Source organism: Bos javanicus, chromosome 17 (genome assembly GCF_032452875.1).
Source record: "Bos javanicus breed banteng chromosome 17, ARS-OSU_banteng_1.0, whole genome shotgun sequence".
Lineage (NCBI taxonomy): Eukaryota > Metazoa > Chordata > Mammalia > Artiodactyla > Bovidae > Bos > Bos javanicus.
The window spans coordinates 62,470,598-62,497,128 of record NC_083884.1 but is presented as its reverse complement, the minus strand read 5'-3'; the positions used below and the strand labels follow the sequence as shown (position 1 = coordinate 62,497,128).

The 26,531-nt window shown below is 38.1% G+C and overlaps 1 protein-coding gene across 8 annotated transcripts in view; it reads right to left on the bottom strand.

Moving 5' to 3' along the window:
* Positions 1-26,531, bottom strand: part of HECTD4 (HECT domain E3 ubiquitin protein ligase 4) — a 170,695-nt gene that overhangs the window by 104,672 nt on the left and 39,492 nt on the right. For 7 of the 8 annotated variants that reach the window (XM_061384991.1, XM_061384982.1, XM_061384985.1 and 4 more), the window contains exons 2-7: positions 11,940-12,457; positions 8,372-8,461; positions 7,610-7,740; positions 4,175-4,283; positions 3,355-3,493; positions 315-485 (exon numbers count right to left, since the gene is read on the bottom strand). In XM_061384991.1, the coding sequence (XP_061240975.1) occupies positions 315-485; positions 3,355-3,493; positions 4,175-4,283; positions 7,610-7,740; positions 8,372-8,461; positions 11,940-12,457 (1,158 nt within the window). Of the gene's footprint in view, positions 1-314; positions 486-3,354; positions 3,494-4,174; positions 4,284-7,609; positions 7,741-8,371; positions 8,462-11,939; positions 12,458-26,531 lie in introns of those variants that run through there. The other variant, XM_061384990.1, reaches the window with a different exon arrangement.

Here is a 26,531-nt window from a genome sequence, read left to right as displayed (position 1 = left end):
CTACTGTAATCTAGTTCCAAATTTCCAGCAAGCTCATGAGCATTTCTCCGTAAAAACCCCACTGTCTACATATTAACTATTGTTATCTCCATTCTGTTGCTCGATTAACCTTCAAAACGCCTGGCTTTACTTGTGTCATACAACTCCAAATAAAGAAACCTTCAAAGCACATCCAAGAGGAAAACCAATTTTGAGGCAAGAGTGAATATACTGCACAAGTACTCCAAGTTCTTTAGGTCCCATGTACACTAACATAAAAAGAAAGCAAGTAAAAATGTCTCTGCAAAGACACAGGATTAGAAAGTGAAACTCACCACAAGTTCAAAAGTGTCCATGAAGACAGAATGTCCCTTAGGTGTTTTCTCATTCAGGCTGGCAGGAGACCAGATCCAATAGAAGTAAGTGCCGTCTGAAGAAAGGTGCACAGTGCTCATAGTGCTGCCAACAGGGAGGTGATTGGCTGGCATTGGCACCACCTGGCACACCTGGACAAGAAAGAGAGGAAAACTTCATTAGTGTGACATGTAAATTCTGTTTCTATCAATTCATCATTAATGCCGTTAAGTCCAAGAAGAGAATTCAGAAAAAAAAAAAAAAGAAGAGAATTCAGTAAGCTTCCTGATCAAAATAAAACTGACATTTATCTCTAAGAATAATATATGAAAATCACATGACAAATATATAAAACTTTATACAACAAGCCATGCAACATATTAAAAGATCCTTGAGATTAATTCAAATTACATTTTAATAGGAAAAAAAAGTATTTACTAAACACTTTAAATCTGCTTTGCATGTGTTTTATCAAATATTTATTTTTTAAAAAGTCTTAGAGAAATAGTACTTTCTGAAATTTCCTTAGTAAACAAATTTAAGACTTTATTATATGTAAAGGACAGGAACTATATCTTATTCATCTTTATACTTTCAGCACCTAATTTAGAGTCTAACTCAAAAATTAATAATTATGGAAGGAAACAAAAAGAGAAGGCAAGAAGAAAACAAGAGGGAAAGCAAAGAAGAAAGAGGAGAAAGGCCAGATGAAGGCACATACAAGCTCCTAACTTAGAACACGAGACCTTATTGAAATTTACCATGTCCATCAGGAAGAAAGAGACAAACAGCCATTCTCTACATTAGACATGAAGGCATGTGTTTCTAATAGCAAACATCCTTCTGTTTAAGTATAATGAATAAGTTCTGCATCATTTCACATTAAGTGTGCAGTTATATACTAATTTTTATTGCCAGAGAAAAGCACTTAAAATAATAGAAAATAAGAATCAAGAAACCTGCTTTTTTTTTTTTTTAATCCAAGAATAGGAGCAGAACTGAAAATTCCCAAAGAAAAATAATTAGACATGGTCAGGTTCCCTCAGGGAACAGTAAGAATGACCTTCAGTTACTCCATTTCTTTGGGTGAACCACTACTTTTCCTCAGGTTACTTTTGACCCCTGAACTCATGTTATGAACTTTTTTCCAGACTTGTTTTGTCTACCTCAAAAGTTTAAAAAGTCATGGAGTTGCTGTAACTACACTTTGAAATATGTAATGCCAATAAGTCTATAAAGTTAACAGCTACTGAATGGCCTAAGTGAAGTCGCTCAGTCATGTCTGACTTTGCTCCTCCATCCATGGAATTTTCCAGGCAAGAATATTGGAGTGGGTTGCATTTCCTTCTCCAGGGGATCTTCCCGACCCAGGGATTGAACCCGGGTCTCCCGCATTGTAGGCAGACGCTTTACCATCTGAGCCACCAGGAAAGTCACTGAGTGGCCTAAGGCACTCCCAAATCATTCTAATGCACATATCTAGTTAGTGAACACTGCTTTCTTGGACAACAGTTTTTACGAGAACACAGGATACTAACATTACTTCAAGTGTAAATCACATTCTAAGATTTAACATCTGTTTAATTCCCTAGCTTATAACTCCATTGCAAATAAATATAGGCAGTGTTCTCATCTATCTGAATTACTGACAGGAAATGGAGTTAATATGGCCTCTATTTATTCACTTTTTCATCTAACAATTTCTGAGTACCTCCAATCTGCTCTGGAGATGCAATGGTGACAACTCCAGGAAAAACACCGCTGAGAGGCAAACAAGAAAAGGTGTAACATCTCACTTAAGCCCTGGCTATGACTACTCTCAGGGCGCTCACTCCACAGACGGCAACTCTAACTGTTGTGTTTGAATTTGGTTGAAAGGTAGAAAGCTGTAGCATAAAGAACTCAGACTCTAGAGTGGATGGGTTCAAGTCCTCTTGCTGCCATTACTGTGTGCCAAGATACTTAATCTCTCTGAGCTCACTCTTCCACTGAAGGACAAACACTTACTGGATGCTTACAAGGTGCCTAGCCTCAGCTGCCTTAACTGTAAGATGAAACTGCCCTAGTTATACCTCCCAGGTAGTACGTGTCAACTGCCCAAACCAGGGCCTGGCACAGAAAGACAAGCTTATTATCATTATCATCAATCAAGTGCTGTGGCTACATTCTAGGAACACAAATATGAGTAAGACAGTGTCCAAAACTAAAGGTGTGTGTGGTCTTGGCGAGTAGTTCCACACGAGAGTAGGTGATTTCAATATAATGTGGCAAGTGACATCACAGAGTGCTACGAGAGCACCATGGATGAGCTCGATCCTGGGCACAGGATGATTTTATCTAAACTCACTTCAAAGCTCCTGTTCCCACAGAAAGGCTGTTTAGAACAAACTCAATAAGGGAAATACTGTCTTTTCAAAATAGATCTAGTTGGAAAAAAAAAAAAAAAAAGCTGGTATTTATACCATCTTTGACGCTCTAGAATTTTTTTAAATCAAAAAAGTTTGTCCTGGGATGATTTGGGAGACTGCAATTGATGTATATATTATTGTTTCTATGTATAAAATAGATAACTAATGAAGACATACTGTATAGCACAGAGAACTCTACTCAGTGCTCTGTGTAGTAACCTAAATGGGAAGGAAATCCAAAAGAGAGGAGGTACATGTACACATATAGCTGATTCATTCTGCTGTACAATAGAAAACTAACACAACTGTTGTAAAGCAACTGTAGTCCAATAAAAAGTAACTAAAAAAAAAAGTTTGTCTTTGGCCTTAGAAACTCTAACAGCACATTCACTCAGAGCATGTAGGAAAACTTAAGACACTAGAGAAAAAACAGAATGCCCAAAACAATGACAGTTAAAAGGATGTCACTCTGGCAGGAAACTACTTCTGTAACACCTTACGGAAAAACCCAAACGAACCCAAGGTATCACCTGTGTTATTCCTTCTGATTATGTCACGAACTTTGCTTACCATCTCCAAAATATAAAACACAAAGCCTTGGTGTCCTGTTTACCTGAAGGGTATTCTGGTCAATGACCTGGAAAAGGGAGTGAGGTTTATTGTCAAAAGATACAGGCCGGTGGAGAAGACTGCCACTGCCAAAAGCAAGCCATCCTGGTTCCAGTTCCTCGTTCCGGCAGTACACAAAACCTCTGCGGGGGAAAAGGTACACAGGCTAAGTCAGCAGGTCAGGTCTGACACCCGACAATGAGCTACCACAGACAAAACTATACTTCCCTCCTCATTTCTTTTCAATGATTAAGTATACAAAACATCTGAAGGAGAATAAACATATTAACTTTGAGACTGACAAACTATGGCAAATATTAATTTCCCACAACAAATTGGAGAGGAGAAAAGGTTGGGGAAACAATCTAATTAAATATACATAAGGATCTCAAACTGTGGTTTCTTTTGGCAGCAATTCATAGATCTTATATCTCAACTGAAAAAAAAAAATCACTGCTGATCCAATGTCAAATCCAAGGACAAAGAGACTTAACTAGAAATACACCCATTTTTTGACATGGAGAAGTCACTAATAAAGAAATTCTGATCATGGAGGGATTTTTGGCTAGAAGCTACAAACAATGATCTTAGGCTACCAAACTCAATTTTTATAGAGTCAAAAACAAAGCTGAAATGCATTAATAAAACCAGGAAAAGAAAGTGACAATAAGAGAAAGCCAGAATCATATGAAGTCATTCAGATTTGTTTAGTCACTAGTCAGTCTACAGGGAGTTAGCACGCACTCCCAGGTGTCTTCACCACAGATTTACGTAATGAGGAAAATGTTCCAGCCAAATTATTCAGCAAGTTCCATGCAACTGACCTGAGAGTACCATGTAATCCAGACCCCAATTTGCTTACTCCTCTTCCAACTGAGTTAGTAGTATACAGGTAAAGACCATCTGCCGTGAGACAGCGTCCCAAGTCAGCATCTGAAATCGTTTTTTCACAGGTAAATTATATACATGCTTTTTCTAATGAAATTATAAATGTGCTTTTTCTAATGAAAAAGCCATTAGGAGGCTGAGTGAAAGATAATTTCCCACTTTTAAGATAAGTGCTTCTTGAGAACTCCCTGGTGATCCAGTGATTAAGACTCAATGCTCTCATGGCCAGGGCCCCAAGTTTGATCCCTGGTCTCAGAACTAAGATCACCACAAGCTGTGGAGTACAGCCAAAAATAATAATAATAAAGTAAGTGCTTCAGTGTGACTTCCAGGGAAGACAGCTCAAACCCCTAAATCAAACTTCAAAATGCATGTAGGGTTAGGGACCAAGATCAGGGAAAGAGGTCAGACAGTTATTGTCAGAAGAATCTGGTTCAGTCTGCAAAAGATTTTTCTTTTTTCTTTCTGAATAGCAAAAATTCATTCCTAACTCTAATCTGAAATGACTAAGAATACAATACTTTCCCTAAGGAGTGCATAATAAAAAAAGGTAGAAGATTCAAGAGTTTGGGACACTTATTAGTTGACTTTGGACCTCTCTGAATTTCAGTTTCTGCAGCTCTAAGATGAAGACAGTATGTACCTTAAGAGTGACTGTGATGGTTGAATAAGACAATATAAGCAAACACCACACTGTTCTCTGGTACAAAGCCAGTGCCCCTTAAATGGCAAATGATATTATATTGATAGACTAATGATAATTTGAACTAGAATCTGCTCCTTGTGGATTTTTCCATCAAGAGATCCTAATTTTAAATTTCTGGAGTGTTGTGCTCAGTTGCTTCAGTCATGTCTGACTCTTTATGATCCTACAGACTGTAGCCGACCAGGCTCTTCAGTCCATGGGATCCTCTAAGAATACTGGAGTGGGTTGCCACACCTTCCTCCAGGGCATTTTCCTGATCAAGGGATTGAACCCACGTCTCCTGCTTTGTGGATGGATTCTTTACTGCTGGGCCACTGGGAAGCCCAAATTTCTGGAATGACACAGTACAAAAGTATAATACTGCTTCTATTTAAAAACAGCAATATATTTCCCTTTTGGTATATCTTCCCCAAGCTAAAACAAAGTTTCTCTCTGAATGATAGTAAATGGTTTACTAAAACATTCTAGAGAATTTACCTTAAAGAAAGAACATATAAATAAAACATTGTGCTTATTTTCAAAATCAATCCACTTACTATGTTTAAGTGGAGTTTCTTTACTACTTGTCATATTAGAGGAAATTCAATGTCACAGCACTCAAATTGGTACTGAGTATGTGGTTGGGAAGATCCTCTAGAGGAAGAAAATGGCAACCCACTCCAGTATTCCTGCCTGGAGAATCCCATGGACAGAGAAGCCTGTCTGGTTAGGCTACAGTCCATGGGGTTGCGAAGAGTCAGACACGACTGAAGCGACAGCACACATGCACATCCACATGCACATCCACATGTGATTATCTTAAAAATTCAGTCTACTAATCCAAGATAACTGAGACTTGTTCCTATTGGTTCTTCAAAAAACGGTTAAGTAGGTCATCATTTTAAAAATACTAATTTCATTCCTTAAACATTTTAACTTACAACTTATAAATAGACACTTATTCACCATTATTTAGATTAAGGTCAAGGCCTTTTGAGTATGGATCTGACAGGGAGTGGGAGTGAAGGGGACAGAACAATAAATAAGATGGGCCAGAGCTGACACTTGCTGAAGCTGAGTGTTTACTATAGAATTTACTATAGAATTCTTTCAACTTCTGTGTATGTTGAATTTTTCCAGTATTAAAAGTTAAATAAGATTACATTTTAAATTTTTATAAGAAAAACATCCTCTAGCTAGAAGCAAAACCAAAGGTACAAGAGACTGAAGGGCATACAGATCAGCTTGATACCATCATCCTCAGTGAGAAATTACATGTCTGTGAGATTCTCTAGGCAAGAATACTGGGGAAGGTTGCCATGCCCACCTCCAGGGGATCTTCCCAACCCAGGGATCAAACCCATGTCTCTTATGTCTCTTGCATTGGCAAGTGGGTTCTTTACCACTAGCACCACCTGAGAAGCCCAAAAGGACTAAAGGAGAGAGTGAAGAAAAGGGTTTTGGTTTTATATGAATTTGTTTATTTCTGCCCATAATGTTTAAGAACTTCCTGGGCACTGCAGGTTTTCACTTCTCCTGTTGACTCTAATTGAGTCAGTGAAGGTAGTAACTCACATCCCAAAGTCTTGCCTGCTCCTCTCATCACTTTAGCATGATTATCTGGAATAAACAGGGGACCATGAAAAGGCACAGGCACCAGACAAGAGATGGGGGGTGGCCCATCGCTGAGACTGCACCCCATGCCCCTACGGTTATCTGAGAAAGTTGCCCCCATCAAGAGAATGAAATGAAAGGGTAGGGAGAATAGACTCTGAATCCCACCCTAAATTCTTAGACAACGTCAATTTCTTAGAGATCGTTCTAAAGCATTCCATTTCTAAATGGAAACGATTTCCTAGGGTTTTTTAAAAATTCTTAACTTTTATCAGTTATGCAATATTTAATGATATAATCACAAGTACCATCTACAATAACAAACAGGTTTGGAAGCAAGGCGGACTCCTTGCAAGGCTGCAACTCCAGATGTGGAAGCAGCAGGACACAGACTATAAAAAGAGTGTATTGGCCTCATGGGTTGTGTGTGCCATGGCACACTGGTCAGTACATCCACCAAAGAAAGAAAGAGGCCTAATTCATCTGGCAAGTCAGTTAACTGCAGGACATTTCAGAGACCTTCTGCCATTTTCGCTGAGATCACAGAGTAAAGAGATATGTAATAGTTGTGAAATTGTGTAAAAACACTTTAATCTCCTTTGTTTAAAGGAGATACTTCACAATTCATGCTCCTTTGAACAATCTTTTTTTTTTTTTTTTTGCTTTTAGGACAAGAGGGTTCACCAACACACACACACAATAAATTACTCAAAGAAACAGAATCAGGCAGCAAGACCTGATACTCTACTCGTGGATATAAAAATGCAACTTAAGGCTCCCATGCCCAAATTTAAATACTCAGGAATCAATTTAAGTAACTCATGCCTCATTGGCAGGACTGTACAGATGATCCTTTTCCCTTGCGATAGTAAAACCTATCCATTTTCTTACCTCACTCAGTATCAGCTTTTATACTTTTACTGATAAAGCAGACAATGAACGCACTGTATAGGAAGCTTGAGCTCTTAATTAAAAGGAACACAGAGTCATATCTAAATCGTTTGCCACAATGATTTAAAACCACTCTTTTCATATCTTAATCTCAATCACAGGACCCAAACCCTTGCATTACCTTTATTTTCAGAACTGGAGCCAGTGTTGCTATCTGGTGCAGGCAGCATGTCTTCATACCCCCAGGATACTATATGTTTGCCACCAAGCAAACAGGAGGGGGATCCAGGCCCCCCTTCCAAAAGCAACAGCCTAAAAGAGGAAGGTAGAGAATCATAAAGACACTGACACTATCCATTCCAGCAAGAAGATAAAAGTCAATTTACCATCTCAAAGAGCAGAAAACTACAATAGTTCTACACAAATACTATGTATCTGAAAAGACATTCATGAAACTTATATTTTTACATTAAAAAATTATGAAGTGGTGCTTATAATAAATTTGTAGCTGTGTGTAAAAATGTATATATTTTACATGTATACATGTATGAGAGAAAGGAAGGGATGGAGAGAGAGGGGTATGAACTAGGAAATACATACAAATTTGGAGTGGTTATCTTTGAGTAGCGAAATTATGAACAACTTTCACTTTTTTTACTTTATATCTTAACATATTATCATCTTGAAATCTACAATAAAAATTCAAGACAAGCTATTGCATTTTTTTAATCCACTAAAATTAAAAAATGAAAAACAACATGCTTTTTTAAGAAGGAAAAAACAAAATTCTTACTTACAATGATTAGAATAGCACACTTACTTAAAAACATGAGTCATTAATTGATTAAAAAAAAAGAGTTTAGCAATTTACTTATTGGAAGAGCTTTAATTCTCCAGGCTCACTTGTGTAGGAGGAGGGTGAGGATCTAAAGTGACAGCTTACCTATACAGCACATCCGCTACAGGCAGGGACCCTACATCAGTCTGTTTCTGTAATAGATGGACTGTATGAACAAAAGTTTTCAATGATCCCCTAAAAAAAGAGGGAACAGAAAATCACTGAAATTGAAATGTCAAATAATAAGGTTGTTGATGTCAATGTTATTAATCACATGGGAAGCTTCCAAAATAAGTCTGTGTCTGCTGAGCAACTGAGCATGTACACATGCTGCCAGTCAGTAGATGTGTTGTACAAAATATCAGATATACTTGCCTCTTTCCATGCTGGTTCTTCTTGTATTTGCAAAAGTAAATTATCTCCCCCTAACATGAAAGTTCAAAACAGAAAGCTCAAGCACAAAGAACAGGTGGTGATTATGACTGGATACTCTTTCATCAAGTCAATCTCTAGTCTAGAGGACAGATTTCATTGGAAGAGGTTACATTTAAAGTCTAGCAGTATTTCCAGGCTTAAATTTTTTAATATCTTTGTTAAGTTCATCCATTTTACATCTCACCAACCCCCATCACATTAAATATGACCAAAAAGAAAAACATTCAAATAATACTTTGTGCTGAAGGGTATTCCTTCTGCTTTCCCCTGCTGTGAAGTATGTGATTGTAATGTTTGCAGAGCTCACAAAGGCCCGATTTCCTTTTGGTTCCAAATGCTTGAAGGCCTGGGAAGTCTGTAATACAGTCAGCAGGATCTAAAAGAAGGTGCTTTTAAGATGTACAAGACTTACCTGGCCAGGTCCCAAGTATAAATCACCTTAAGAACATTTCCTGAACTAAATGATCATGGGTATCAGATGGGCTGACTTCAGACTGCTGCCTTATTTCTCTTAGCCAAGGCTTTAATTGCTAGGTATCATGTGCCTAAACCTCACAAGAAATGAAATACCCAACAGAGGATCAAGGAGGCCTAGAGTCCTCCTCTTAATTGTCCCCTTCCCTATCTCTGGTGTTCAAAAGAATCAAAGCCAAAGAACCATAATGGCAGGGAGGCAGCAGATAGAGTGTAAAAGCACAAGCTGGGAGAAAAGACCCCTAGGCTCCGAAACCAGGCTCTGGCACTCACCAGCGGCATCATCTCAGTCCTGTTGCCAAACTTCTATAGGTTTTTACTTCATCATCTGTCCAACAAGGATACCTCCCTGGGTTACAACGAGGTTAAAATTAACGGGCAAGGGCACACTGGAATATCTAAAACCAGTAAGCCAACTGTAAGATATTACTGGCTGCCAGATTCAGACATTAGAGTAAAATTTAGACTCCATCCGCGGCTCCTAAGCCCCAACATGGTCTGGACCCTCCTCTCCCACCTCCCCTTCTACCACTGCATTCCAGCCCCCTGCTCACTTTGCTGTCCCTCAGCTACCCCAAGGACAGGAGGATGATCAGATTTGTGCTGCTTGCTGCTCCTCTTGCCTGGAACTCCCTGTTACTGGCTTTTTTGTGTGGCTGGCTCTGTGTCAACTGTCTAGGCCTCAGCTCAAATGTTATCTCTTCAGTAAGGTCTTCCCTGGCATCTCTAGCTAATGCTGGCCTCTACCTCCTCTTAAGTTATTCTCTATTAGCAAAATATCCTGATTTGTCTTCTTACTATGAATATCTTTCTCTGGAAATTATCCTATACATTCATTCATTGCTAGATGTCTGTCTCTCTCTCACGTAAACTTTGCAATCTTAGGGACCATCTACTTTGTTCACTGCTATGTTCCTACTGCCTAGAAGAGTCCCTTGCCTGTGGTAAATGAGCAATAATGATTGACAAAATGCAATCTACTCAACTGTAAAATTAGAGATCATGAGTCACCCACTGTGAGTCACTATTTCTCTAAGACCTAGCAAGGTTCCTGGCACATCAGAAGTGTTCAATAAATGTTAGCTAATTGAAATGAATGAATATCTTCAAAATAATTTTTTGGAAACACTGTTCTGTCTTTGAGAGCATCAATCTCAAAAGTTCAATAATATGCTCCTAAACACGTCATTAAAAGAGATAATCCAACCCTGAAAAGCATATGACTTCTGAGGTAAATAAAGTCCAGACAAGGTGATAATATTAGCAACAGAATGTAGGCACTATCTAAGACAAAAACAACACACACACACACACATCCAAGAAGAAGAAAATGAAAACACTCATTTCTGCTGGATGGACTTTGGAATCTCAAGTACACGAAGCAATTTCAATAACCATCTGTTGGTTCAGACTAAATTAGGGCACAATAAAAAAGTGAGTTTTATGACCCCATGTTTATTAAAACATCTGAAAGTAAAGAGTTGGTAGTTATTCCAAACATCCTAAATCTGTCTAAAGATAAGACAAAAAAATTTCCCAAAGTAGGACTTTTGCATTAATAACAAATCTATTTAGGGCTCAAAACTGTCTTCTGCATATCCAAAAATTAATAAATAAATCCAATATAAAGCCTTTACAGGGAAACTCATTTTGGTACCACCCAATAACGTCTCCAGAATTAAGCTCATGTCAGGATTTCCATAATCAACTACAGTCTTCCAGGATCTAAAAGTAGGCTACGACAGTTTGCTCAAGGCAAAGAAACTGACAATACATGTTGGTGCCATTTTGCCTTAAAAACAGCTTGAGATTGAACCATCTGAAGGTCAACTTTGAATCCATAAAAATAGAGGAAGGAGTCTAAGGCCTTCGTAATCCTCCAAGAAGTTACCCACATTTGCTTTGCTAACAAAAGGAAGAACTCAATCAAAGAAAAAATTTTGAAGGGAGAGGGACAGATTAGAACATTAACCTGTCAGACCATGGTCCTAATGGTCCCTAGACAATTAGGTTAGAAGAAAGCAAAGGCAGTGAACCTTTTCTTCACAAATATGTGAGAGGGATCAACAGTTTACTGAGCAGGAGAATTAAGAAATCCTCTCCTGGAAAAGTAACTCCAAGAATATTTCTTATTGACGGTTATCAATGACATCAACTTACATGCGAAGGACAGTACACTATTAAAAATCTTATACACACACACACACACACACACACATATATGTATACATACACAGAGAGATCTTTCAATCAGATTGATGGAGCCAAGCATCAAGGTCCAGAAATATAATTTGTGACCATATCTGTGTGACCGAGTCCAGGTGAGTAATAACCCATTCACTGACACACTCCTTACAGACACGTGTCACAAAAAAATTTAAATGCTCTACACATTTTTTTCACTGTCCTTCTGGGAGAAATATAGATATAACATCCTCCACTAACCACTGGATGTAAAACACAAATCATCTAAGGGTAAGTAGATAATGGCAAGTGTTAATTCTCCATTTTAAACTGTTTAAGCTGTTATCATGATATAACACAAAGCAAGACCTTGAACTTGGGTTCCAGCTCCAACTCCTGGTGCCAAGTTTTGTTGAAAACATCTTAGGCACTGTCAAGGCTGTGAAATTCAATACTGAAAACAAAGAAGGACTTCTGAATGTTAAGACTTCCATCAAATATGCTTGCTCACTCATTCACTCACCCAACCCAGGCAGCAGCAGTCACAAGGTCACCAGGGGGTACCTTTGATTTTCCTTACCTGGCACATGCCAAAGCCACGAGGGCAGCAGCAGCATTTTCTTTTTGCTTATGTGGGATGTGTTGGCCTGTGTCAGAAGTCTCCTCTAGCCAGGAGCACAGCAAAGTTTCAATTCCATTGAGACAGTCAGCAGGCTCCTTGGTCAGGCTCAAAGGCTGGCAGTCGCGAAGGCAGTTCAATAGCACCTCAGCAGTGATGTTACAGAGAGAGGGGTCTGTTCTACTCTGGGACTGAATAAGGGGGAAGACCAGCAGGAGCCCCATCCTTGATGTGAAGGGAGCTTGCTCGGGTTGCTGCAACAAGCCCTGGCGTTTGAGCAAGGCCAAAGTTTCTTCATCACCTGAACTCTCCCTTTCATGCTGTTCTTCCAAGGCCAGCTGGCGCTGGGCATTCCACAGTCCTCGCAAGGCATTCAGGCGGTATTCCAGCAGGCGGGCATAGGCGTTGCTCTGATTCCCACAAACAGAGCGCAGACGTTCTGCTAATTCCGTTGGGTTCTTGGTCTCAAATGTTAAAATCTAAGGAAAGAACCAGTAGAGAGGAAGTTGCTATGTATTGCTTCCACCACCACTCTCATCTATGATAAGAGTAAATCTATCCACTGGTATCTAAAAATGGTCCACATCACGGCAGCCTGGATGGAAGGAGAGTTTGGGGGAGAATGGATACTTGTATATATATAGCTGAGTTCCTTTGCTGTCCGCCTGAAACTATCACAACACTGTTAACTGGCAATACCCCAGTACAAAATTAAAGTTTAAAATTAAAATTTTAAAGTTAAAAGTTAAAAAAATGGTCCACATCAAAAAATCTTTTGTGACCAAATATGAAAATGTGTGCTATAAAGCCAGGCTGTTGATGGAGATTTTCTTTTCTTGGCATTTCTGCTAATGTTACTATTAAAAGTGAGATTAGAACCTGAATCATGAAAATAGTTAAATATGGAAGTCAAAGTTAATTTGAATAACTTATCTTAGAAAGCTGAGGCATAAATATTTATTCAATCAATTTACAAACCTGTCTCTAACTTCTATTACCAATTAGATTGTCAATAAAAATAGAACAAGTTTCATCTTCAAAATCTAAAATACCTATTAATAAATGATTGCTTATTATTCTCTCCGCTTGAGGAGCATTCCACTCTTACTACTGTTAATCCATTATTTCAATTGGTGACATCATAAATAGATTTATACAGTTCTCATTGATAGCAGAACCACTATTTTCTTTCCAAAAACATACAATTATCAGGAGACCTCCTTGAGATTTTCAGCAGCTGGGGAAATAATAAAACCTCAATCAACTAAGAAATAGATACTAAGATAAAGAATCAAACTAAATTTATGATGCAAAGAGTTTATACACGGAAGTTTGACTAAGTTAAGATGAATAGACTGTTATAACCAGCAAATAAAGGCAGGCACTCCTGAAGCAAGCATATTAAAATAGATTATCAGCCACCAGAGGTGTCTGGTTCTCAGTAGACCAGAAAGTCAGGATGGGAAGAGGCTTGGAACAAAAGCAAAGAAAATGCTGTCAAGTCATTGGCACTGGGATTTTAAAGGGTCATAGGTCATTCTATTTTGCTCATAAACTGCAAAATCCTTTTTTTTAACCTCAAATTTTGCCCTTAAATCCTGTAACTGCCTAGCTTAGCTATACATGCAAGCCACTAAACTAAAAAAATGTTCAGTTTAAAAAAACATTCTAATTCAGAAAATTAACTACATGTATATCTCATTTAACTGATTTAAAAAAATAGTCAACCCAGTTAAAAGCAACCAATTCAAACTTCAGTGCCAATGTCAGGTCAGAAATAATATCCAAATGCCATAACATTTCAACCAACAACTTAGCAATAAAAAGCAATGAACTACTGATCCCCACAACCTCAGTGAATCTCAATGGCATTTTGTTGAGTGAGAGAAATCAATTTCAAAAGGTTCCATCTGCATGATTCTATTTATTACTTCCTGGGGAAAAAAATGTATAGGGATTAAAAAAAACAGATCAATGGTTGCCAGAGGTTGGGGTACATGCAGGGTGTGACTATTTAGGGAGAGTATAAGAAGGTTCATGAAGACAAACTGTTCTATACCTTGAACAGCACTGGTGGTCACATGAATCTTACATGTGCTAAGTGGTTGCATGAATCTTACATGTGTTAAGTGGTTACATGAATTAATATATGTGTTAAGAGTCATAGCACTGTACTTACCCCCCCAAAAAATGTCCATTTTACCATACGATAATTTTTAAACAAAATTTTTAAAAGTTCTAACCAGGCAATAGTTGTATTCAACTAGGTATCACTGGGTAAAGCTATATTGCAAATCATATTATTAAAAATAAGAACTAGGGACATTTCTACTTAGTTTTTACTAAAGAGTATCAAACAGATGATTATAATGTCCTTTACCATCAAGTCATACAAATTTCATCATCCCACCCTTTTGTCTAGATTCAAACACAAATTACACTTTTGATTATTTTTCACAAATGGTAACAGATAAAATAACTACAAATTCCTTTAGAAAGGATCGCATTTCAGAGGTGACTATTTACCCTGAAGTAATCATACCTAAGGAAGCTAGCTTGCCTATTTTCTTTTTTTTTTTAAGATCTCCCCTCAAAAAGTCAGTAACCAGCTTCCACCATCATGGTTAACAATCAAAGATGGAGATACTTTTAATGTGAAAAACCACAGAATTTTAAATTTGGTCATCTCAAGTTATGAAGGTCTAAACAAATTTTGTTACATTTTTTTAAAATTTTATTTTATTTTTAAACTTTACATAATTGTATTAGTTTTGCCAAATATCAAAATAAATCCGCCACAGGTACACATTTGTGATTTCTACCCAGTAAAACCCTTTGATACACAATACATATGCACTCCAGATACATTTTTACTTATGCTACACTGAGCAGCTACTTATGTTATATGAAGCAACTCCTGAAAAATTCAATATAGGCTTTTATTGGACACAAGAATCAAACAACAATTCAGTATCATTCAGTTCAGTCGCTCAGTTGTGTCTGACTCTTTGCGACCCAAGAACTGCAGCCCTCCAGGCTTCCCTGTCTATCGCCAACTCCCAAAGCTTGCTCAAACTCATGTCCAGCGAGTCGGTGATGCCATCCAACCATCTCATCCTCTGTCATCCCCTTCACGTCCTGCCTTCAATCTTTCCCAGCATCAGGATCTTTTCTAATGAGTCAGTTCTTCACATCAGGTGGCCAAAGTATTGGAGCCTCAGCTTCAGCATCAGTCCTTCCAATGAATATTCAGGACTGATTTCCTTTAGGATTGACTGATTTGATCCCCTTGCTGTTCAAAGGACTCTCAAGAGTCTTCTCTAAACACAGTTCAAAAGCATCAATTCTTCGGCGTTTAGCTTTCTTTACAGTCCAACTCTCACATCCATACATGACTACTGGAAAAACTATAGCTTTGACTAGACAGGCCTTTGTCAGCAAAGTAATGTCTCTGCTTTTTAATATGCGGTCTAGGTTGGTCATAGCTTTCCTTCCAAGGAAGAAGCATCTTTTAAATTTCATGGTTGCAGTCACCATCTGCAGTGATTTTGGAGTCTAAGAAAATAAAGTCTGTCACTGTTTCCATTGTTTCCCGATCTGTTTGCCATGAAGTGATGGGACCAGATGCCATGATCTTAGTTTTTTGAATGTTGAGTTTTAGGCCAGCTTTTTCACTCGCCTCCTTCACTTTTAAGAGGCTCTTTAGTTCCTCTTTGCTTTCTGCCATAAGGGTAGTGTCATCTGCATATCTGATGTTGATATTTCCCCATGCAATCCTGATTCCAGCTTGTGCTTCATCTAGCCTGGCATTTCACATGATGTACTCTGCATGTAAGTTAAATAAGCAGGGTGACAGTATACAGCTTTGATGTACTCCTTTCCCAATTTGGAACCAGTCCATTGTTCCATGTGTGGTTTTAACTGTTGCTTCTTGACCTGCATAAAGATTTCTCAAGAGGCAATTAGGGGCTTCCTTGATAGCTCAGTTGGTAAAGAATCCACCTGCAATGCAGGAGACTCCAGTTCAATTCCTCCTGGAGAAGAAATAGGCTACCCACTCCAGTATTCTCGGGCTTCCCTTGTGGCTCAGCTGGTAAAGAATCACCTGCAATGCGGGAGATCTGGGTTTGATCCGTGGGTTGGGAAGATCCCCTAGAGAAGGGAAAGGCTACCCACTCCAGTATTCTGGCCTGGAGAAGTCCATGGGGTCGCAAAGAGTCAGACACAACCAAGCAACTTTCAATAAGGTGGTGTGGTATTCCCATCTCTAAGAATTTTCCATAGTTCATTGTGATCCACACAGTCAAAGGCTTTTTAGCATATTCAATGAAATAGAAATAGATGTTTTTCTGGAATTCTCTTGCTTTTTCTATGATCCAATGGATGCTGCCAATTTGATCTCTGGTTCCTCTGCCTTTTCTAAAGTAACATTGCTGCTGCTGCTGCTGCTAAGTCGCTTCAGTTGTGTCCGACTCTGTGAGACCCCACAGATGGCAGCCCACCAGGCTCCCCTGCCCCTGGGATTCTCTGGGCAAGAACACTGGAGTGGGTTGCATTTCCTTCTCCAATGCATGAAAGTGAAAAGTGAAAGTGAAGTTGCTCAGTCGTGTCCGACTCTTAGGGACCCCATGGACTGTAGACCACCAGGCTCCTCCGTCCATGGGATTTTCCAGGCAAGAGTACTGGAGTGGGTTGCCATTGCCTTCTCCGAAAGTAACATTAAACTCAACTATTTACTTTTATTACTAAATGCTTCTGAAATTTGTTCCTTCATGTTTCATAAAATGATGTATATGGCAGAATCTGAGGTTAACTTCAAATATTAAGATTATCTGAAAAAATACATACTACTACATTTTTCTGATGGTTCTATTTCTTACAAGCACTTTAGTTATATTTTTAGCATTCCACTTGAAAGACAAATATTCTGAAAGGATTTGATTAACCAAATAATACATAATATACACACTTAAGTGACTGTTATGTTTATTGATTTAGCAGTACCTAAAGCACACTATGCTTTCAGAAATCCATTAGGTTACTCAGCATTATCCATTTCAATGGCCTCTTATGAAAACTAAGAACTGTCTGATATGCTGCTGTTTTTAAGAATTCTAAAGTTTGAAAGTCATGGCCTAAAATCATTTTATAAAGAGAAAGAGATCATACCTTTGGGTTTTAGTGAGTTAGCTATGGAGGATCTTTTCTGGTACTTGCGAATATTAAATAATTTGTCTCTGATGCTCATATAAAACCACTACTCTTAGTAACAGTTCTTGATCAAGAAGATAAAAGACCAAAATATCATTAGAAAATTAAATTTTTTTTTAAAAAAGGAAAAAGGCTATTTCAGGAAAAGGGAAGATCCCTGACACCTTTAATCAGAAGACAGGTTTACTAACTGTACGTTGGTGACAATGCTGATGTCACCAAAGTATTAAGGGAATGACACTCAAAATATTAACTCAAAGCCTTAATGTAATTTTTCATCATACATGACATATATGTTTTGAAGCTAAAAAACAATCATTCTGGAAAGCTGAGAGAAAGGAGGCAAAATATTCTTTACCAGCCATATCTAGCTTTGAACAAGACTCCAGTATCGACAGAAGAGTTAGAGAGGATTGTATCATTTTAACCAACTTTTTTTTCATTTGGGAAACACAGAACATATACCTACCAGTCATGATGCGAAATATGGTAGGACTAAGCATACCTTATTGTATGCTAAATAATAAGAGGCTTTTCGGGTAATAGAAAATATTGTATATACACATTAGGAAATTAACTAGACTAATAAATCAGTAGAAAAATCAAGATTAGGGAATGAACTACTATACCCTCCTAAATGTAAATCTCAATTTCCATATACTTTGCTGTTCAGAATACCAGAGATGTAATTCTCTAAAAGGGTCAATATGTAGCTAAAACATATATAATCTCCTACCTCTCAAAGAAACAGAAAGCAAACCCATTTCTAAGTTATCCAAAAGAAACATTCCAGAAATAAAAACACACAGAGAGATTTTCACTGCAGTCTTATCACAGTGGAAAAAGTAGAAGCAATTTCAAAATTCAGAAGTGTTCAATTAAATTATATCATAATGGAGTATTGTAGAATAAAAATAATTAAAACTATACAACAATAAAAAGCAGTATAAAAATTGTATATGCCCTATAATAAGGTAAAACATTCTTATTCAATTTTGAAATGTCATTAATATTTGAGGTAATATAAACAGGTGGGTTTTTTCCCACTATTGAAAAAAAACTGTGATGACAAGTTAAATAGTTTATATTGAGGAAAAGTAGTCATAACTAGAGCTGGTATTTTACAGCAGCAAGCACTGTCTTTAATAACTCCTAGTCAAACAAATGGTAGCTGATATAATCAACATTGGGGGATGTATCTGACAAAGCACAAGCGTAAGGACCACAGGGAGTGTTTTCTTTAAATCAGTTCATTAGGCCCATCTATTGTACTTCAGCAGCAGTTTTTCTCACCGTAGGGCTCGTTAGGCGGAAGACTGTGGTGGGATGGGGGAGACCACCACAGATGCTGAGAACTATCAGTGAACAATACAACTGTTCATTCTCCAAAAAGAAACGAGATTTAAAACTCAGGATCACGGAAGCTCCAAATAAATTATTACACTCCCTAGTATGAATAAATTATTATACTCCCTAGTAAGGTTCATTAACTGATTCAATTCATTATATGAACCTGTCAGCATAAAATGAATTTATACATGAATTATTCCAAAGCAGATTGAACTGGCCCAACTTGCAACCCCAGGACAAAACTTTTCAGTAGTCAACAGAATACCAAAATTCTCTCAAACATTAGAGTGAGTTTTTAAACCCTTTTATAGATTTTCCTACAATTTTTTTTTACATTATGAAGATGGCAGTTATGGTCAAATTGAATTGCATCTGGCAACTCAAAGATCAGAAAGATTTTATGTGAACCAAGTAAGTGAATCAAGAATCAAAGGATGGAACTCTATCTCTAATACAAAAGCCTAAATCAAAAGTGGATCCGTTATCAATTAAATTAGACCCTGAAGCTGCACAACCTTATTCAGTCTTGTATGTATTCAAACTCTCATCAGCATCTATTTTTTAAAACGGTCTTAACTGATAACCACGATTAAATTTCACACTTTAATTCATGAGTTTTAGCCCTTAGCTTGGTGCCAAAACTAGGAATGGACTCTGCCTTGTTACCAGGCTAATTAGCTTTGGCTCTGTTCTGGAACTCCAGCACGTGGTGATTTCTCCCAAATCGCTGGATAAACTGAGAGCAGTTTTTATTGAGAGCACAACTGTTAGAACTCTGAGGACTCCTAAATGTAAGAAATCACTGTTCAAATTCTTTTTGCATAAAACTTCCATCTTATCCTAATCCCTGCCTAGTTTTCATCTCTGTCATGTTCTATGACCAGGGTTCTATTTTTCCATCTCCCTGCTAATGTGGCCTGAATATCCTATACCACTAAGTTTAAATCCTACCTATCATTTAGAACTCAGCTCTGCTCCACCATCAACTTTGAAACACACTTTTCTTCCTCTCACTTCCCCTTCCGAGAATAACCTTTTATTATTAGTTGCTTTATAAGTTTTGTGGCTAAGTCATGTCTAATTCTTATGACCCCAGGGACTATAGCCCACCAGGCTCCTCTGTCCATGGGATTTCACAGGCAGGAATACTGGAGTGGGTTGACATTTCCTTCTCCAGGGGATCTTCCTGACACAGGGATCAAACCTGAGTCTCCTGCATTGCAGGCAGATTCTTTACCTACTGAGCCATCAGGGAAGTCCCAGAAAACCTTTTGGTATTCCCATATTATCTAGGACATACCTCTATCAAAGGGTCAGATACAAACTCTAAGAGAAAATGTGCCTGCTATTTCAACAGATGTATCAAAGATTTGTTTTTAAATATTTATTTTTATTTATTTATTTGGCTGCAGCTCGTTGCAGGCAAGTGAGACCTTTAGCTGAGGCATGGGAACTCAGTTGCAACATGCGGGATCTAGCTTCCTGACCAGGGATGGAACCCTGCATTGTGAGCATGGAGTCTTAACCACTGGGCAACAAGGAAAGTTCCTCAATGAATTTGTTTTTCTCCCTATACCACTTCATATTACTTTGTTTTTAATTTTTAAACTTTTTTTTAATTGGAGGATACAACGGTGTTGATTTCTGCTGTACAACAATATGAATCAGCTATACCTATACATATATCCCCTCCCTTTTCAGTCTCCCTCCCACCCCCATCCCAGCCTCAGTGATTTGTTTTTAATAAATGATGTCTGCCGGGAGCTATCTCCCGGCATATTGCATACTGAGTGCAGCACTTTCACAGCATAATCTTTCAGGATCTGGAATAGCTCAACTGGAAGTCTATCACTGCCAGGAGCCAGTGTGAGGAACTCCGTCCGTGGCAAAGGTCATGAGGAAGGAGGCTCGGCATCCGCAAAGGCGGGATCGAGCCTCAGGAGTCCCCCTGGAAATTCTCGAGCATCTACCCCCAAAACCAGAGTCTGCCTACTTTCTGCTTTGTGCTCTCACCTACACCTCTGACTTTATGGGGGGGGCTGTCCCCCACTACCTCTCTCTGAAAAAAGAGTTAACTTATAGCTCCAGTTAATAAAGTTCCTGGGTGTGATAGTGTTTCAACCTACAAACTCCTTTGGAAGTCCTCTAGCCTGCCTGAATAGGTTTTTCTGGCCACATGTGATTGCTCAGAGCCTCCCAACTGTGAGAGGCATGAGATGTTCTAAACTGTCTAAATACAGAGTCCTTTGAGCAGTTAAAAGATTGATTAGAAATTGTATTGGTGAAGGGTTTTTCACTTGTTGGGCCAATGTTTGCTGCTAAGTCTCCATATCCCTTATCTGCTGTGTCCCTGGCAGTGTATTGATTAATATAATTGGTGTAAGTAGTACCTTTAATGTTTGTAACCTTGGACCCTTGAGTTAATTCTTTTTCTTGTTACAGCCCACCATACCTTTGCCCTATAGGAATGCAACTTTAATGCTTTTGGAGGGTGGCGCCTGACTAATCACCTTTAGAGAAAAATAAGTTTTCTGAAGAAAGGGTCTTAAAATGTTAAAAGGCCTCCGGGCCAGAAGATGATGCAAATCACCTAAACTTTTGCATATGATAAGTTTGCAGGAAGAAAGCCTGGCTTACTGCATGACTCTACCCCTTCCCCCATTATCCTCTATGTATAACTTAAGGTATAAAAACTACTTTGAAAAATAAGGTGCGGGCCTTGTTCATGGAAACTTGGTCTCCCCATGTCCTTTCTCTCACCTGGCTGAATTATTCAGCCTATTTTCTCCACTGAATTTCCTCACTGAGCTATCCTTATTTCAGTCTCTTTTCTCCACTGAATTTCTTCACTGAGCTATCCTTATTTAACCACTCTTTATATCCTTAATTAACGTTTAATTAAGCAATTGTTTCCTGATCTTCGCCAATGCTGTCCCCGCTTCGAATTCCCTGGATCCACCGGCAGATGTCCATGAAGGAAATGTAGTGAGTGGTATGTAGAGTGACTCTTCAAAGTTGATCTGAGGCATAGAGTCCAAATCTAAAAATTTCTCCATGTTACAAAATCATTTTTTTTCACCAAAGTCTTGACAAAACCAATACAAATCATCCCTCTATGCTTAGTAATCAACAGAGTAAAATTCGGAGAAAGATGTAGAAATGAACTCTCAAAATGGTTTCAATGCTATTATAAATTTTATTATTTTTTCTATTTAAAGAAAAAAGATAACTATGCAAAGACTAACTTTACTTGTTATTGCTTGAATTACATATTTAATGAAAAGACTATCATTGTGACATATTCACTAAATGCTTAGCATAAATATCTTAGTAAGAAAGCCACTGATGACAATTTAAAAATACAAAAATATAACAACTTGAAAAAGGAAATTATGCAGCCCCCAAGATGTATAATACACTCTACTATAATGTTATTTAAATCTGTACCCCTATTTCAACTGTGAACTCTGAAAGAGGGAACCATGTCTTATTCATACTTGTATCAGTGTCTGGCATATAAATGTTTGATAAATTAATGAATGAGAAGATACATAAATTCCAAGAATAATGCTCTTAGGATGTACAGCTGGTTCCCACTGTTACATCCAAGTAACCTTCCCTCATTTGGACTAATTATATTTCTGCCTTCTGGAGCAATGGAAAATAACTATTCCTCTTCTATGTAAGAATCTTCTAATTAGATGAAGAAAATATATGCGACAGAGGAGGGAACATGAGATATGAGTTAGGGTAGTTGCTTTTAACCGTGGCTAAACATTGAGAACTGCCTTGAGAGCTTTCAGATAATATTTAATGGGCCCCACCCCAGCCCGATTAACTCAAAATATCTAGGCTTTTGTTTTGCTTAACTTCAGAGGTGAATGAGATACACAGCCAAAATTACAAACCACTGAGTTAAGGAAACTAAGTTCTAGCTGAGCCTCTGCAAATAATTCTCCACTTAGTCATTTTACTTATATTCTCTCAGTCTGTGTTTCTACATTTATAGAAATGAGGGGTTTACACCATTAAGATCAAAGGAAATCATGTACAGAGAGTGCTCTGAAAAATCCGAAATCTGATGGAACCCTGATCTAGAAGTGAGATCCAGAGATAAAGTTACAGGAAATTTAGACGACAGAAAAAAACATGTTGAACTATACCAGGCAGGTGCAATAAGTATAAACTCAGCAGAGGCCACAGGACTGGAAAAGGTCGGTTTTCATTCCAATCCCAGAGAAGGGCAATGCCGAAGAATGTTTAAACTACCATACTATTGCACTCATTTCACATGTAGTAAGGTTATGCTCAAAAATCCTTCAAGTTAGGCTTCAGCAGTATGTGAACTGAGAACTTCCAATATACAAGCTGGGTTTAGAAAAGGCAGAAGAACCAGAGATCAAATTGCCAGTATTCTTCAGATCATAGAAGAAAGCAAGGGAATTCCAGAAAAACATCTACTTCACTGACTATGCTAAAGCCTTTGACTGTGTGGATCACAATTTACTGTGGAAAATTCTTCAAGAGATGAGAATACCAGACCACTTATCTGTCTCCTGAGAACCTTTATGCAGGATAAGAAGCAACAGTTAGAATCAGACATGGAACAACTGACTGGTTTCTGATTGGGAAAAGAGTATGACAAGGTTGTATATTGTCACCCCACTCATTTAACTTCTATGCAGAGTACATAATGAGAAATGCCAGGCTGGATGAAGCACAAGCTGGAATCAAGAATGCCGGGAGAAACATCAACAACCTCAGATATGCAGATGATACCACTCTAATGGCAGAAAGTGAAGAGGATCTAAAGAGCATCTTGATGAGGATGAAAGAGGAGAGTGAAAAGGCTGGCTTAAAACTCAACATTAAAAAACTAAGACCATGACATCCGGCCCCATCATATCATGGCAAACAGATGGGGGAAAAGTGGAAGCAGTGGCAGACTTTATTTTCTTGGGCTCCAAAATCACTGTGGACGGTGACTGCAGCCATGAAATTAAAAGACGCTGGCTCCTTGGAAGGAAAGCTATGACAAACTTAACATACTAAAAAGCAGAGATCACTTTGCCAACAAAGTTCCACAAAGTCAAAGCTATGGTATTTCCAGTAGTCATGTACAGATGTGAGTTGGACCATAAGGAAGGCTGAGCACCGAAGAACTGATGCTTTCAAATTGTGGTGCTGGAAAAGACTCTTGGACACAGCAAGGAGATCAAACCAGTCAATCCTAAAGGAAATCAACCTTGAATATTCATTAGAAGGGCTGATGCTGAAGCTGAAGCTCCAATACTTTGGCCACCTGATGTGAAGAGCCGACTCACTGGAAAAGACTCTGATGCTGGCAAAGATTGAAAGCAAAAGGAGAAAGGGGTGGCAGAGGATGAGATAGTTAGATAGAATCACCAACTTAATGGACACGAATCTGAGCAAACTCCAGGAGACAGCGAAGGACAAGGAAGCCTGGCATGCTGCGGCCCATGGGGTTGAAAAGAGTCAGACACAACTTAGCGACTCAACAATACCAAAGGAAACTCAACAGGACAAAGAACCAACTTTCTGCAAGGCAGAGGAAGGAAAAAATAGAGAGAAGTAACATGTAGTTTAAAAACATCAACCTGGGACTTCCCTTGTGGTCTAGTGGGTAAGACTCTATGTTCCCAATGCAGAGGCCCCAGGTTTTGATCCCTGGTTGGGGAACTCGATCCCACATGCATGCTGCAACTATGAGTCCACATGCTGCAACTAAGATCCGGCACAGTCAAAATAAAATAAATATTAAAAAAAAAAATCAACCAGTGTCATTGTGTGTCCTATTTATATCCTGATTCAAACAACCAATCTTTTTAAAAATATTAGCACAATCATAAGACCACTGGAAATGCAAATGCTGTCTACATACTTAATTATATTTTAAAAAGTTAAAGATATGAAAGATTATGATTGTTTTTAAGGATTCCTCACCTCTTTAGATACATACTGAAACATTTATGGATAAAGTGATAGGATGTCATGTATTTACTTTAAAATAATATGAGAATAATATGAGAAAGAGAGAAAACAGGCGGCAGTATAGCTGAAAGAAGATTGGCTATGTGTTGAAAACTGGTAACGTTGGTGATAGGTACCTAAGGGTTTGTTATGCACCTCCGTCTACTTTAATATTTGGGGATAATTGTCCAAATTTTTTTTATAAGAAAAGGGTTTTTGGAAAAAAAAAAAAAAAGCTTGTCAAAACCAAAAGCTGAAGAGGTTATAAGAGCCCCACCAATGGGCACAATCAAGAAGAAACTAGATTTTATTCCAGTTCTTATAAATGGCAGATAAGAATTTCCTCTCCCAATGCTAGGATTCCATAATCTCAATTTGCCACTTAACTTTGCTAATAGAAACTTTTTCTTGGGCCTCTCAAAACTGTTACAAACAACTATGATTCATCCAGTTTCCTAAGTAAATATATCTGGTTAAATGTGTACCCTTAAGGAACCCAAAAGAAACAAATTAATCAAATGAGGATATATGTTTTAAAATTATTTTTTAAACTGCCAAAAGCAATTCAACCCTAAGGTATTTACAATTATTGTTAGTATGGGCAATATGTTTATCATCAAACAAAATAATTCATGAGACAAAGGAATGGTAACATTTTCTGAGATTGATGACTAAACATCTGTTCACTCAAAATACATACAGAAATACACTATTTTATTGAGCAGATAGTTTATAATTACTGCCCACTGCCCATCCTCCACAAAATACTATTTTACCAATTTATGTTTAGCCGAAAAGATTTAACACGGGATAGAGTAAAGACAGAAACAAAGCAAACAGCAACTAAAGGGCATGCCGACTCATGTAATGAGTACCAGAGAATCAGTAGGTATTTTTTAAAGTTAAGTCCAAACAGCTTATATTTTAAAATATTTATTCATTTGGCTGTGCCAGGTCTTAGCAGTGGCACATGGGATCTTTAATTATCGTTTAGTTATGGTCTACGGGACCTAGTTCCCTGATCAGGGATCGAACTGGGGGTCGCCTGCATTGGGAACGTGGAATCTGAGCCACTGGACCAAAATGGAAGTCCCCCATCACTGGATTATTTTCAAGAGAAAGAAGAGTGTGTAGAGAACATACTAAGTTCAGTGGTTAGGAGATAAGGCAAGAGAAATAATAAGTATAATACAGTATCTATAGCATATTTATCAATTTAACCAAACCCCTTATCTTCATTATTTATAGTATTCAATATCAACATTTTTACCTTATTAGCATATTCAGTTTTTTGCTTGTTTTTGCATTCTAGACTAAAATTTTCAAAGTTTACACCAAATTTAATATACTTGCTTAGAAAAATCTCTTATTGGTAAAATGCAAAAATACCTAAGTGCTGAGAAGAATGTCAAACAACAGGAATTTTGAGACACTTCTGGTGGAAACAGAAATTGGTACACAAACACCTTAGAAAACAATTGGCATAGTCCAAATGAAAATGCATTGTTTTAGTTCGCAGCAGCTGCTATAACAAATCATCATACTTAGTGGCTTAAAACAACAGATATTTATTTTCTTACAGTTCTGGAGGCCAGAAGTCCAAAATCAGTATCAGTGGGCCAAATTCAAGGTGTTGGCAGAGCCGAACTCCATCCAGAGGCTCAGGGAAACTGTGTGTCTCTTGGTTCCTCCACCTCTGGCTGGCCGCTGGTGCCCTCAGCTGTGGCTACATCACTTCAGTTTCTGTCTCTGTGATTACATGGCCTTCTCCGCTTGTACTCCGAGGACTCTCCATCAGCCTTTCCTTTATTAAGGACACCTGTGATTGGGTTCATGGCCCTCCTGATAATCTAGGAAAATCTCCCCAGCACAAGATCTTTAACTTAATCACATCTGCAAAGATCCTCTTTCCACATAAGATAACATTTACAGACTCCAGGCATTAGGACCTGATATCTTTGGGAGCCATCCTTCAGCCTGCTCCACAGATAGCCTAGAATA